Source organism: Acanthopagrus latus, chromosome 17 (genome assembly GCF_904848185.1).
Source record: "Acanthopagrus latus isolate v.2019 chromosome 17, fAcaLat1.1, whole genome shotgun sequence".
Classification (NCBI taxonomy): Eukaryota; Metazoa; Chordata; class Actinopteri; order Spariformes; family Sparidae; genus Acanthopagrus; species Acanthopagrus latus.
The window spans coordinates 8,924,416-8,939,924 of record NC_051055.1 but is presented as its reverse complement, the minus strand read 5'-3'; the positions used below and the strand labels follow the sequence as shown (position 1 = coordinate 8,939,924).

Sequence of the window (15,509 nt, the reverse complement as noted above, 5' to 3'; positions counted from 1 at the left end):
AGAGCTTAGGTAACCCATATTGATTCATGTCATCTAAGTCATCTTGATGAGTGTGGGCGTAGGAACATACTGGAGCACAAAAACAAACTAATTAGAAAGCAAAAGCCAATTTTAAGCCAATGGCTCCAGAGAAAGTGCTTGAGCCCTCTTTATGTCCCTGTTTGCACCTGACAGCCTTACAACTTCCTGAACAGATGGTGGTGTCTGCCCTTGGATGTTTTTGCAAGTTATAACCCCTTATCTACATTTCACAAAGGTTTCTACATTCCTGCCAACGATTTTCTAAGGCATCCTCCCACATCTGAAGCTTTATTGAACAATAAGTGATGGCTAGGTGAAATGAAGTGTTACAAAACACTGTTGATGTCTTTTTTTATGGATCATGTACCTTTTTCAAAAACCATCAGAGGGCTTTCACACCAATTGGTGTGAGGAAAGAAAGTGTATGTTATGGTTCTGATGCTGTGTGACACCTCCTAGGTAGCTGCTGTTTAGAATTATGCAGCACTTCATCCTAAGCACTACCTTGGGCAATGCACGCACTCTTGTGTATTTGATGTGAAACAGGTGTTAAAAACATTATTCCAAAAAGTCGCTTGTGACTTTTAAGTTTTAAGTCATAATTAATACTCACTGGCTCCCGGACACATGAATGGTCTATTTAACTTAATGTAATTCAGTTCATACAAGTACGGGCAGCATAAAACCAGGATAACTGCTAACTGCTGCTAACTTTAACCATCATTTGCTAGTAACCGTGCAGCTAGAAGCTGAATTACCTTACTCTGCCCTGACTGGAGGCTTTGAGTTCTTTGTGTTGGTTCTTGGAATTATGTGGCTAGGTGATAGCTAATTAGCATGCTAACCTGAATAGATACCTTTGGAACAGAATACAAAAACACAAAACTGTAATTTCTTGACATTCTTGAATATTTTCTTGAATGTTTTAAACTAAAATGATTACATATTGCACCTTTACTCATGCTTTTTCGCTTGATTTTAAGGTTTTGAACTAAAATGGCTGCTCAGGCAGTCACAGCCAAGTCGATCCCACATTTCTAAATCTACAACTGCTGTTCATTTATTCTTGGTTCACCCAGTGATGATGAAGAAACAGGGTTACCCAGACAGAGTCAGGATGGAACAGGCAGATAGAGGGGGTCTGTTTTTGCTGAGCGGGGGCTGCTGCGGACTGGGTCAGGTAATGGAGCCATAATGGGCTTTTAACAGCCGCACAGCTGATGGTGGTGTTTGCCCTTCAGTGGAAAAGCAGTGCAAACAGGAAGTGCTGCATGGAGACATCCCCAGACGCCGGACAGGCCGGGATGAGTCATGACGCCTGCTGATGACAACCCCGCCAAAACAGGCTCCAATAAAGCACAGCTAACCTTGCCGCCATAAACCACTCAAGCCATGGCAATTTGATGGAAATTCCTTTTATTTTCTTTGGCCCTGCACCCTGAATCAACTTAATGGGGCCAAATTAGTTCAGCCTTGGTGCACAGGTAAGAAGGCAGTTTTAAAATGTATCCTAACTGCAATGTTCCCTCTGTAAGAGTTAGAACTGAGAAAATGGGATTTTTACACACCATCAGAAAGCAGCACGGACCTAGCAAGGAACGGTTAAACATTAAGCATCAACGTGGAAACTATACTGGAGGAGCTCTCTGACAAATAACTATCAGACACACTATGGCGGAGCTTTGATTTCCACTTCCCCTCAAACACACCTTCATTACACCAATGTGCTCTTTAAGTTCAGCTTCTAAGCTTTAAGGAACCTTCTCACACAGGATTAATCAATTTAAAGTCAAGCTAATTATTTCTCTTTGTGGTGTAGGCTCGGCTCAATGATGTTCACTTTTAAGCGAAGTCCTTAGAAAACCTGTGTAAACTTTGAAGACACTGCAGTCAGATCACGTTCTAGTCCTCTTTAAAAGAGATCTGTACTTACACCTCCATCGCAATCAATTCATATTCTCCTCGTGAGCCACCAGAAACATCGGTGTGAGGAAGATGAGGGGAAGAGTGGCAGAAAATGACATGGGTGATTCAAAGGTGAAGCCATTAAATCACTGAAGCAATGGTTACTAACACCCTGTTCATTAAACTGCAATCTGTATGTGGATATATTATTACAATAAAGAGCCTTGCCTTAGCTTTTACACCTGGTATTTAAATGCATTATTGTTATCCTCACTGAGAATTGATCCCTGTTCTACAGCGTTTAATCTGCACAGGAGTTAGATGAGTTAGCAGGAAATCAGCCCAAGACTCCTTTTAAAATCTCAGTCAGGGAAAACTTTATAAACTTTGGGAAATTATGTCTAAGACAAATTCCTTATCATCGGCCCCCTCTTGTAAATTCTGGAAATGTAATACATTCCCTTTTCTCGTTTTTGTAAAAAAAAAAAAAATAAAAAAAAAAAATACAACGTGTGTGTAGGCCACCATGTGACTAAATAAACTGCATGCCAGCAGATCAGTTACGAAGATGACCGCAACACCGACTGTTGCATAGACTATGATTTCTTTCTGTTTATCATTAATCTCTCACCCAAACTGTTTTCAGAGTTTTGATGATTAATGGCCTTTTGGCACTTTCATATCAGCTGTATAATCGGTAATTAGAGTTGTGTTTGACCAACTTAGTCAATGTAATGCAATCAATGTGAGTTTGTCTACAGATGTGAGGATGTTATACAGATTGTGTTCACACTTACTTCAGATCTGAACATGCGAGTCTGACATTAGAGATTGTATATGAGGTGTCCCTCGTGGCTAAAAGTAATGGAAGTGTTTGTTGTGCAGGCAGCTTCTTGGAAGTATCGCTTGCGTCAGTGGCAGATCCTCTAAGTCTGATCAATGACAAATGTCAAACACATGGGAGATTAATTAGCTTCAGGAGAAGGGGCATATATCGAGTAGCTAACAGATCAATCTGATGAAGCCTGCTGATAATAAAGCAGCAGTGGGAACAGTGAATAGTCACACAGTGGTGGCTATCTGTTAAGTTTTGCTCTGCACGAGGAGGCCCTGATCTCATACTAACACAAGCTGCCATGACATGACATCGATATAGATAACAAACAAATTTGATCAGGCACAAACACACTAACACACTGCATCTAGGACGAGAAACTGTTTTGCAAAATAGGAGCTCAATATTGACCTTTCTTTGACAATCAGTTGATGAGTGCATCCATCCTCTGTGGGCTCTCTCTTCCTCTCTCGTACTACCTGCTCACCTGTGTTCCCAGTGCTGTGTTTCCCTCCTGTGCTCCTCCGCAGCTTGATATCACCTCACATCTATCTCTCATCACCTTTGTTAGCACTGCCCCGAATCTCTTCACCTGTACCTAATCCCTTTGTTAGTTTAGTTTATATCTAAGCCTGTGTTGGTCCCTCTCTCTTCAGTCAGTTAGTCTATTTTATTCCCCGTATCTCTGTGTTGCTCCTTTGTTTTTTTCCCTTGGATTTTCTGTTGCTTCAACTTTGTATTTTGCCATTTGAGATGCCATATTTTGGGCTTTTTTCCCCTTTTTTTTTAATAGCTGATATGGCTTTTAAAAGATGCTGCATATCAGTACATAATATCTGATACCAGTACAGTCCATAAATGTATTGGCATCAGAAGTTTTACCACTTACGCTGGTCCAAGCATTCAAAATAATAGCACTGTACTTGTGCTGCAAGTACTTCAGTCAGTAAACACTGCCAATTCCTCACCTTTCTTGCACTTCACCTCAGCTCACCCTGAAAACAATCAACACTGACACAGCGGGAAGACATCAGGCTGCATTTGTCTTTCATTCCCTATCTTTTCCATCTTCTTCTTCTTCCTTTGCTCTTCTGAGACAGCATCTGGAGGGCGCCATTCTCTACCACCAAGTCCCAAAAGCCAGGTACAAGGAGCAAACACACCGTTGGCTGAGTGTGTCATTGATGTTTGGCTTCGGGTTGTTTGGCCAAAACACATATTGTATGCGACTGAAAAAATAATTTCCTTCACCCTAGGAGGTGCCCATGGCTGCCTCTCCAATCATCACAGTTGACAAGAGCCAACAGGAAGCCTCAGAGACACTGATGGTTTCATTCACAGATACGAAGCGAAGACACTGGGGATGCTGATGTCATGGTCATGTAAACTTTGACTGAACCCTTCTGCTGTATTATTGGATACAGCTTGATCTATCATGCATGGGGCACACTGAAGTTACAGTATAGTTTATCCCAGGAGAAAACCCAATCCAATTTGCCATTGTTTAGAAATAATTAGATCTGGTCTTTATTAAAAAAAAAAACAAGAACAATTCTCCAAGTTTGCACGAGCAAATAATTTTTTCCTCTGGCCTCAAGATAGAAATCTAGCACTGGTACCAATCAACTTGGTGCCAACTGGCAGATGCCCTGCTTGTTGCACCAAACTCTGCCCTCATCTGCTGAGCTGCAGTACTACAAAGACTCTTATTAACCCCTGCACACTGAACTCATCACAATGAGAGTGACTGAGGGACAACTTCTATTAGAGCAAAACTGTGAGAAATTTTGTGGTTCATGGAACACTGACATTTTCTCATGATGAGGAAAACCCAGCAGCATTCATCATTGGTAACTGTTTACTCTTCACCAGCCAAAGAAATGTCACTGTGCATGGTTATTAGATTCTGAGCCATTGTTTTGAAGCAGAGGCTTTTCACTACTGCAAAAACCACAGAAGATATTGATTCAAGAAACCGGAGACGAACGAGGAGTGTGGATTTACAGCTATAACACAAAGTTCCACTGATCTCTTGCATTTCCGTACGTCATCAGCAGGAACTTTCCACAAAATCTACATTTATCATTTTATTTTATACATTTCATACATTATAGTTAAGATATCTCCAGGGATGTTACTTTTTTAAAAGGTGCAATATGTACAAATTGGTTACCTCTCAAAATCATACTCCAAACAAAAAGGGGTTGGCATAACATCAGAGTCACCACTAATTGCTGCCAACTGTAGCTGCAATTAGCTAGTTAGTTCAGTTAGCCATGGTGGTAGCGGTCAGATTAGCTGACTCTGCCTGGAAATTGAGCTCAAGCAGTGTTCGTGTTTACAATGCTAGCACAGGGGCTTTGGACTGCTGGGAGAAAAATATTTTTACAGGCCAAAGGCAGGGGGGACGCAGCGAAGTATGCAAGCAGGAGGAACTGCTAATATATATACTAGAACCATGGCTGAATAAACAGGCAACAGAAGTGGGCTCAGCTTCCAAGGCTGATAGAGGCTAGTTTGACGACATGGAATACAGTACAGAGGTGATTTACAGCAGCTCCAACCACAACTCTGACTTCCCAGACAACAACAACAGGCTAGTTCAGGCTGGCACAGAGGAGGTGTGGCGTGGTTAAGAAAGGAAGGTCAGGTATCATCAGCTCGGCATTACCCTCAGACTTTTGCCTTTTGATGTACAAAACTGTATTAGCCAAAGGATGGACTGAGGCTAGCTTGTTAGCATGTTAACTTGCGTCAATATCTGTGCAACAAAATACATTTAAAACTAAAATCCATAAATATTGCACCTTTAAACAATCAATAGTCATAGACTTACAGTTAGATTTGACCATTTGCAATATTCATTCATTTGATTGCATATTTAGCCTGAAATATGAGCCTGAATTTGTTGATATTTTAGTTCTATAAGCCACAAACGGTTTCACAGGAGAAATACTAACAGCTCTGCACACTGATAACTGCCAACATCAGTTACATTATTTATTTTTTTTACATGATTATGCTCATTACTAACTTTCTTTTATTCATGATTTAAACAGCTTAAAGCATACAAACTAAATGTTGCTTAAATGTGTTATTTGCTTTAAACAGGTGTGACCAACACTGTGAGTTTACAGTCATGACAATATACAATGCAAATTTAAAAAATTCAAAAATTCAAGTTGTGGTTTGACCCCCTTACCAAAAACTTCATCTTGAGATTCAGGCTCTGCTGCTGCTCCTGCTGTATGGGCTGCTTTGAGTTCAGGTGACGAAGCCTTAAATGGGAACACAAAAACAGATTGAAGAGGTGAGGTGTTGAGGTGCCATGGCAACAGAGCAAAGACAGACACCAACAATAAGAGAGAGAGAAAGAGAGAGAATAGCTAAGAGAAAGCTATGGATTTTGGGATTGATAATTACAGCAGAATTACACCCAGACCCACATTATTATTGGAATACACTGAAATTCACAGATTTAATGCCCAGTTGAATTTTTTTAAATGTTTTATCTGTTGTATTTTCCTGGAACAAAGAACATTTGACAAGAACATTTATTTTACTTTATTATTTAATTAGTAGGGATTGATGTGCAAAATCACTAATTTGTAGCTGCTTTTAATGTTTTATTGTGTGGGCTAACTTGAAAAAATGCTCTTTGATTCATTATTGATAATTTTCCTCATCCTAGTCTACATTTCAGCATTCAGCACTCAAATACAGCACCAAAAAACAATCTCATTATTTGCCCTCCTATTGATATTTATGGGAACATTACTACTTTTTAAATACTTTACATTATGTCATTGTATATCCTCATGTGAGTGTAAATTGTGTACATGGCATTATTCTTTGTTTTGTTTCTAATGATTGATGTGCTTATGTGAGATTATTTATGCCTTTTATGGAAATTGTGTGATTTAATGTCTCAAAGGACGGTAATGTGTCAACACCAGTCAAGAAGTGCAAATGCAATTCAAACCAGATGACTGGTGACATTAATAATGGGACGAACTTGTCCCTTCTGAAAGCTCAGATGAAGAGCTGTGAATGTCTCTTGTGGGATCTGATTTAATACAGATTTTAACACATATCCAGTGATTAAAGCAGAACGTTTTGCATCATGATCACAGCTGGTTGAAATCCCTTAGTTGGACAACAAAAAGAAGCATTTCTAACAAGCCATTGTCTTTTAAAATGTACTTCTGAACTGTGGAACAAAATCTAACATGTCCCTATGTCATGTTCATTTCAGTAGCTAGTAACAGTAAGCAATGTTGGATTCTGTTGGATTCTACTTGTTTCTATTTAGTGGCTCCAAATGAACTAAATATCAGCATCTGCAAATTCTGAAGTTTTATAAATCCTCTTATTGATTCCCTTCTTCTCCTTTATCACGTTGCACACTCATATGCCCCAGTTTCCGTTTCCCAGTGCGTTCTTCAACATGTGAGATCAACAAAGGCATTCAAAAATGTGGGAACACTGATCACCATTAAATAAGCATACTCAGAAATGTGACTGTGACATATTTCAGTGAGCTGAGGGAAGGTGGACGAGTGTGGTGAGCGAGCACTTACCAACGCAAATCACAGAAAGGGTCAACAAAGTGCTACGCTTTTGGAAATTTCCTTTGTCCGTTCAATCACGTAAACAAATTATGTAAACCTGGCTTGACGTGAAGTGATTGAGGTGAACAGGTTCAATACTGGATTCAGATTCAACCACACAGAAAAAAAGCAAACGAATCCAAACTGATAGTCCTCCTGTAGACAAAGTTCTACTGTGGATAAAGTATAAAAAAGAAATCCTTTGACTTAAAGGTGTCCTTCAAAGAGATCTCCAGAGGTTTCTTAAAAGGTCTATATTTTCATGTGTACCACACATCCTGTTCTGCCAAAGTTAGAAAAGTGTTGGATATTTCATCCATTATTTTCAATAAGACAGAGAAAGCAAGGCAGAGAAAGAGGACAAATAGCACCACATGTTTCATGCACTGATAATGCTTACATTATCTCTGCATTCTCACAGTCTGCCGCATTTTTTTCCATCATTACAGCACTCACTATTCAACCTTTGTGGGATTTTGTCCTTGCACACCCAAATGCATAGACACAGCTGTCTTTTCTCTCCCTTCAGTCTTGCACAAAAATCAGATTGTGTGATGAAAAAATACAATTTGTATAATTAGTGTACTTAATTAGTGTAATAGTGTAAACTGTTAAAATGTCAACAGTATTTTGCACCTTCATTATTAATTTGACTTTATTCGAGGCACTTTCAAATACAGTTTTTGCCCCAAACAACCCATCTGTAACCCTGCTGGAGGACCCAAATTGTATTACCCTGCTATGGTAATTTCCTGTGTCATATAACTTTAAATTTACAACCAGTCAATTTATGACAAATGTAAATAATAGTTGTCCTAGAATACATCCTTGTGGGACACCTTTGTAAACTCTCATGAAGCTGGGCTGAAAGGCATCAAAAGATTCCAGGCATTTCAAAATAATTTGATGTTTGACAGTATTGAAAGCCTGAGATATGTCAATGAAAAAAGGCTTTACCAGCCTTTTTATCTAGCAACATCTTTTAAGACTTATGGGGTGCTGTTTCAGTTAGAAGTGGATTGATAACATTGTGTTGAGATAAAACAATTTCAAGATAAGTGGATATTTACCAGTTTCTCTGCATTAGCTAGACATTTTAGTTGGAAATGCGTGTAAACTAAATCACCTCGGAAAAAGATCTAAGAAAACACATTTATTTCCGGGAACACCGCTTTAAAATTAAACCATCACATCATGATGCTGATCACAGCCATACATTTACCTGTATAATTCCCTACATGTATTTGATATTGCTGTTGAGGATTGCCACAAAGAGATTTGAAGACAAGTTTTAATTGATCTACAATTTTTAATATAAAATAAAACTATTTTATATAGTCCATCTGCAGTTTCTTACAGCCTCAGAAATGACCATTTGCTTGTACCAACACTAATTATTACAATAATCTCCTCCACTGTGTCTAGCCCTTATAATTAACACAAGGGGTGGTGGGAGAATATGAAAGAGAAAAAAAAAAAAGCAGTTGGGCAATTTTCCCTGCATGGAGCAGAGCAACACTGAGCAGCTGTCAGCATGACTTCACACATACTCGCTACTGGTGGTTTATTAAATATAGCAGTGGATAAGCAGAGCTTCCATAGAGGTTGGTGCTGTGAAGCATCACCGGAACCTGGAGCCTGTGAGGGACATCACACCTGCCAATTATGCATGTATTCCCGAGAGCCCTCTGCTATTTACTGCTCTCACCTGGTGACCTTTCAGCTTGCCAAAAACTGCCATTTTCCATCAATTTCCCAACTGTCTGGAAGCTGCTATCAGAGTAGTTTGACTTTTGCCTTACATATCAGTCCCCAACCCTGAAAACTCCTTCTCTGGTGACATTAAAACTATAAACATGCTGTTTTATAATGCAAACATGTAAACTAACCATCCAAACCTTTGACTGTAGACTAGACTGCAGACCAACACTTCCTCCCACTTAACCGAAATGACACCAGAATATCCCATAAACAACTTACCTGCAGCCAGCCATCAGGAGGAGATGAAGATTGTTTTGTCTTCACTTTAGGGGAGCTGTAATATCATCCATCTTTATACACAGTCAATGAGCTTAATAGGTTTGGAACAACAAAATAGTCTGTTCTTGTGGTCTTTTTCGTAAAACATTCAGACTAACTGCCTGGTACTACCAGATTTTGGGTCAGTGTTTTTGTGTTTTTATTTAAAAATTAGCCACTTGGACCACCTTTTCAACTAAACTTAAGGCGCTTACATTAGCTTATTATCTGGACAACACTTCTCTACCATTGTCTGTAATCAAGAAACACTTTAAAAAAATAAATACGATTTTTGAGTGCTAGATTTTGCACATTTATCAGTGTGTATATGCAGTTAGAGTATGGAAAGGTTGAGGTGAAGGAACAATAACTAAGAGGGGCTGAGCTTGGCAACCATTACAAAAGCAACAAAGAATCTAACTAACCTTGTTATCTCTTAAGATATTTCAGACTCTTTAAAAGACACTGAGGATAATGTAAGTGAGCTTGTTTGCTTGTTTGATGGGTGTCTCAGACTGGCACACTCAGCCTCGACGGGTGCTGCTGTAGCACCCCTCAGCCCTCTGATCTCCATTCAGCACTAGGGCACTGGATAGAGTTCAGTGTGCCTAAGTACTCCTTACATTTAAGTAGTGAGAAGGGAAGAAGAATGCAGCCCTTTGAGCACCTTTAAGAGCTTGGCTGATTTGAGACTTTCAAAGAAATCCAACTTCCTCCTCCTATCTGCGGTTTGGTGATAGCCATCCTCTTCATCTCTGAAGACAGGATGAAACACTGAAGACAAATGGAGCGTGTATTTCATCTCACCTTCCCACAAAAATAAAAAGCACTCGATACAGTGCAGTCTCTGCAGCTCTGGCTCCAAAATGCCAATTCTGTACTGTAGTAATCTTCATGAAATGTCAAAGGGATAATCAAATATAGTTAACAATCATCTGAAATTTAGAGCTACTAGGGAGTAATTTAATTTACTCAATGCCAGTGAAAATGTAACTTGATTTTTGCCTTTACATGAAGAAAAAAACTTTCCTCTACCAAACTCAGTGTCTGATGGTGATGGGAAAAGTAAAGTTATGATTCTGATGTTGACAGATCTCACATAGAGGAACAGATAGGGCAGGAACAAGCCTGCTGGGCTGGTCACAACACACAGAGCGCTCTAATTGGGCACAATGGTACAGCTGAGAGTTTCTGATGGCCGGTGGACGGACTAACTGAGCCTCAAGCTCCCTCATCTGGAGACTTCAGTCTTCACCTCAGTCATTATTGTTCATTACAATCCAGCAAAAAGTGGCAAATTTAAAATGATTTTACAAAGCATCATCTCATTGTGAAGTTACACTGTTAAAAAATATCTCATATGCGCCTGGATGAACCACTGATAAAGCCTCTTTACACCAAGGACAGCCTGCCAAGCCTGTCAAATCGAGAGCCACTTTTCAACTAGAACAACAAATTGAGCTTTTTTGTACTTTTGAATTGCATTTGCTGCAACCATGTAGCGAGAGTCTTAGTGCACCCACCTTTACTCACTGCAGATCATCTAATTCTCCTTCAGTCGTGTCCTTCATTTCATAACATCAATTGCATATTACTTGATCATTCTTACTTCATAAGTTCCTATATTTCTCAAAAAAACTTGCAACACGATCTGAGAGTGTGAACTGTTATAACTATGTCGAGGGAGCACTGTTCAAAGCTGCTAATACCAATGCAAATCATATACTGTATGAAAAGCCAGACAGTGTCACTGTTTCATGCTGTTTTTCCAGGCAAGTAGAGACAGGTGACAATTATGCCCCCTACTTTTGCTGTGATGGATTTCTCACTGATTGCTGTGCACTGACTCTGCATGAGGCCTTTAAACCACAACCCCTAAACTCACTGCTGATGTGTGATGTAGATGAAAAGCTGATCCTCCGTGTAGATGGGCAGGAATTATCCCAACATGATGCATCACATCAGTTTATGGTTCAGCAGTAATTTGCACCAACAACATAATGGGGTCAGATAGGTGTGGTTGCAAAATGAGGTCGCTTTAAATGCCAGTTTTGTATTTTGGTTGCATTTTTTCCTTCATTTAGTGTCAACTAATTAGATCATACAAAATGCAAGAGACAATGGCTACATTTGTAGAATCAGACAAGGAGAGTGATTGACCGTCTCCCTTTGATTTAGTTGTCAAAGCATTAGTAGGCACACAGTGATGACTAAATCTGGCAAGATCTGAGCATACTACACTCTGTGCCTCTGTCTGTAATTCAGTGTTAAAGACACGCCATCCAGAGAAAAATTTAACAGAGAGGAGGAGCACGGCTATTAGGTGTTATTCAGCAGGGCTCCTGACCAACATTTTCACCAGGAGCACTGGTGCTGCATTTTTTTAGGAGCACCAGCACAAACTTAAGTAGCAACACTTGAATCATGATGCAACAGAACACATTACTGCAGTCATGTATTACATTCTATCTTGAGCGTTTACTGATAAAACCTAAAAACAATGTCCAAATGTATTTCTTAAAAGTGAAGTAGTGCTTAAAAATTTTCGATGACAGTACCATGCCCTAAAACCAGATGTTATACAAACCATCAATTAATAACAACAATTTTCATCTGTGTTTAAATAGTGTTACATTGTGTGTTACCCTCTCTTACTGGGATACAAGCTAGGAAGAGGATTCTAATCCATCTGTTATCATATCTATTAGCCCAGTGTCCTCCTGAGAGAGAGAGAGAGAGAGAGAGAGAGAGAGAGAGAGAGAGAGAGAGAGAGAGGGAGAGAGAGAGATTGCTCAAGTGTGCAACATGATCCAAAAACTCTCTAAGCTTAGTGTTACTCCACAGTTCTCTAGTTTATCAGTTAAGTGTATAAACAGCAGGTGGGATTCACTGTGGCTGACAAACACAGTGAGCTGGCTCATGTGAACTACAGTCTGACTGATATGCAGTTTTGGGGGCTGATGCTGATGCTAATATTAAGGCTTCAAGTTCTGTCTGTGGGTCTCCTGCATCTGCAGTTGCCATTGTTGTAAGAGTGGCATAGCCCCTTTCAGGAATAGGGTGGTGCATGAGGTGTGTGTGTATAAGGTGGGAGTGGGCGGGCGAGTGTGAGGGAGCGTGCGTACATACGGACAGTGAATGAATGGGAGAGGAAGGTGAAGCGAAAGGAGCAGCAGTCGTAGTGACAGCAGCAAAGTGTACAATATAGGCTGCAGTTTGGTTGTGAATAAAGGCGATGGCTAGATACAGCAAAGCTCCCTGGTATTATTTCCCGACCAGCTTAACATGTGAAAGTGGTTCACCCCAAAGGTAAACAGAAACTTCGGCCCTGGAGGAAATCATCTCCCCTGTGCTTCCTGACGGTCTGGGAGCCGAACAGGAATGGTGTAACACCATGCTATAGTTTGGCTGGCTGTAGTTAATAGCTACTGGCTGAACTAGAGGATGCTGACTCACAGCACTTGTTTTTTTCTGCTTGGCAAGCCGACCAGACATGACATGGGGTTGTGGCAGCATCGATGATCACATTTTTTGAGATTGTGACTTAATTTTGGTTGATTTCGATTTAAAATCAAAATCGTGACACCCCTAATATTTGTGCATATCAGCAGATATACCCATCCATCAAATGTGGTTATTAAAGACTTGTGGAAAAAAAATGAAAAAATGAAGTTTAATGCAGGTTGAACACACCTCCATACATCTGTCTCTGAAAGTCTAGAGACTTTTTCTGTTATTTTCCCCAGTGAATGGGGATATTCTGTATAGCCACAGAATAAAAAGTTCACTGTCAGGAGATCTAGTTCTGTCAAAATCATCATCATCATCATGTGCACTAATATATTTGCATTCGGGAACATGTAAGCAGACTACCTTGGCAAAAACACAACATTGGAGAAGCGAGGAGTTTGTTGTTCTCCCATGATACCATATTGGATTTACAGCTCCAAATCATCAGTGGTTTGAACATTTTTTAATAAAACATTTTGTCAGAGCTGCTATTGAGGTTTGACAAAGGAGGCAGGGGTACATTTCACCCTTCCTGAAAGTATAAGTCATTGGTCACGACTCAGCCAACAGCATCTAAAGACAACCTGCCTTCCTCTGTCACGCTCTGTTCCTGCTTGCCTGTCACTATGACAACAGGCTGTTTTGCCAGACCTTTAAATTGACTTTAATGTCACAATTATTGAGCCAAAGAGAAAGGCAAAAACAGATGGTAGACCTAGAGAGGTATGCAACATAACTGTAAAGCTAAGTAAATAAAAATGGCAAGCTTGAGTGTGACATGCTGCCCTAACACCTCTCCTGCCAGCTTTACATTTGACAGATCTTTCCACTTCTCTTTCCCCTGCTTCAATCTGTCAAGCATGTGCTTCACCAGCAAAGGTAACAAATCATCTGTGAGCTGAGCAATCGGCCTCCCTGCTGGTTTCGGGCTCCCCTCTTCCCGAGGACACCGCAAACAAGTAGTCAGCTGCAAGCCAGACCACATAAGCAGAACACAGGTCGTTTCTATGCTTCCCAAACGCTGACATTGAAGAGTGGTCTTATCATTAACATCTCTTTTTTTCCTCACCGTCTGGGGTTAGCACTGCTCACAACAAGCTAGGGACCTCTTCAAATCTGAAAGCAGCCTCAGCCATAATGGCCCAAACGTATTATATTTGCTGTAATTTTGAAAAGGCTGCAAGAAAAATGAACTTGAGTAAGGCCGGGGTTAATTACATGATGCCATTAAATTACATTACTGTCCCAGTTTAAGCCTGATCCCCCTGCACACTCAGGCACGAACGAACAGCGTCTAGCTAGTAATTTCTGCACTCAGTCAAAAAAATAACATCTTCAGATACATACTTTCTCTGTATAATTACAGCACTATTAGAGGCAGAAGTTTTCTGTCAAGCAATGGCCCCGGAGCGCAGCAGAGCACCTTGCTTCCTGGCCAATTAAAAAAGCCTATCGAGAGTGCTTGATGACTTTGTTTTCAAAGAAAAAAAAAAAGACGGAAATTGTACTTAATTTGCCACTAGACCTGCTTGCTTACTTCATATCTGATCATACATTCAGTTTATACCATGGCTCTGAAAGATTAAGTTGTTTTTTTTCCCAGCGTTAAGAGTGCAGACTCACTGATCCATCCTGATGCTTTCAAGTGCAATAATTGCTCCTGTTCCCACAGCTCTGCCCACTTGCTGACAGAACCAAGTCCTATAAGAGCAGCTAACACAGTTCATCAGCCCACATACCATCTCTCTGTCTGAGAGAAGATGCAAGAGCACTGAAACACGGATATAATTCACATCGATCATTTCAGTTTGGATGGATGAAATGCAAAAAAAAAAAAAAAAAAAAAGACAAGAAAAGCCTGTGACATCTACATGGACTTTCAAATTGTTGTTGCTGCTGAAATAATGATTTGTTGCAATGTGGATGGTCAATCATCAGTGTTAGACAGCTGAACTTCGCGTGTGTTAGTCCTAATGATCACCAGGCCAACACTAATGATTAAATGAGATGTGCATGTAGAGGTGAGGGTCGGCTGGGCTTGTGGTTTCGAGGGGTTATTATAGGGCGATGCAGAAGAGCTACGGAGGCTCATCGTGCTTCAGGTATTGCCACGGCAACAAGGCTCAATTGAGTGTGGGATGCTGGCGGTTGCAGAAAAGCAATTTTTAGATTCAGTCATTCCATCTATGCAGACATACTTTAAAAAGCTGACTATCAGAATTTTTTTTCAAATTTAAATCCTTTTACTGCACTGTGCAAGATAATCACTTTTTTTGCTCCTTTACATATTTCTTGTATTAATTTATTGAGATAAATAAGATGCATAAATGTTCTAAGAAACAGAAAGTAGGTAGGTTCTTTGAAATGTATTACTTAAACTGCGCTGGTCCTTACTCCAGTTACTCTGGTGGCTTTTAAGACAAAAATAATTGACAGACATATTCCCTCCAAAAACTTTCAAGCAAAGTCGTCCAAAGAAAATTTGCAAAGTCATCTCTTCCTCATCCCTCCTTTGCGCTCCACGTCAAAAATAATAATGAGACAGTGTATTACTTATATTGTACCGCTTCTCAGTAGCGATGAGTATAAAGTGTTGTCTGTCAGAGTGC

At 40.0% G+C, this 15,509-nt stretch overlaps 1 protein-coding gene across 1 annotated transcript in view; it reads right to left on the bottom strand.

Moving 5' to 3' along the window:
• LOC119005693 overlaps positions 1-15,509 on the bottom strand; it is an 80,380-nt gene that overhangs the window by 23,715 nt on the left and 41,156 nt on the right. The window contains exon 4 of the mRNA XM_037073554.1: positions 5,964-6,039. Within this exon, the coding sequence (XP_036929449.1) occupies positions 5,964-6,039 (76 nt within the window). The remainder of the gene's footprint in view (positions 1-5,963; positions 6,040-15,509) is intronic.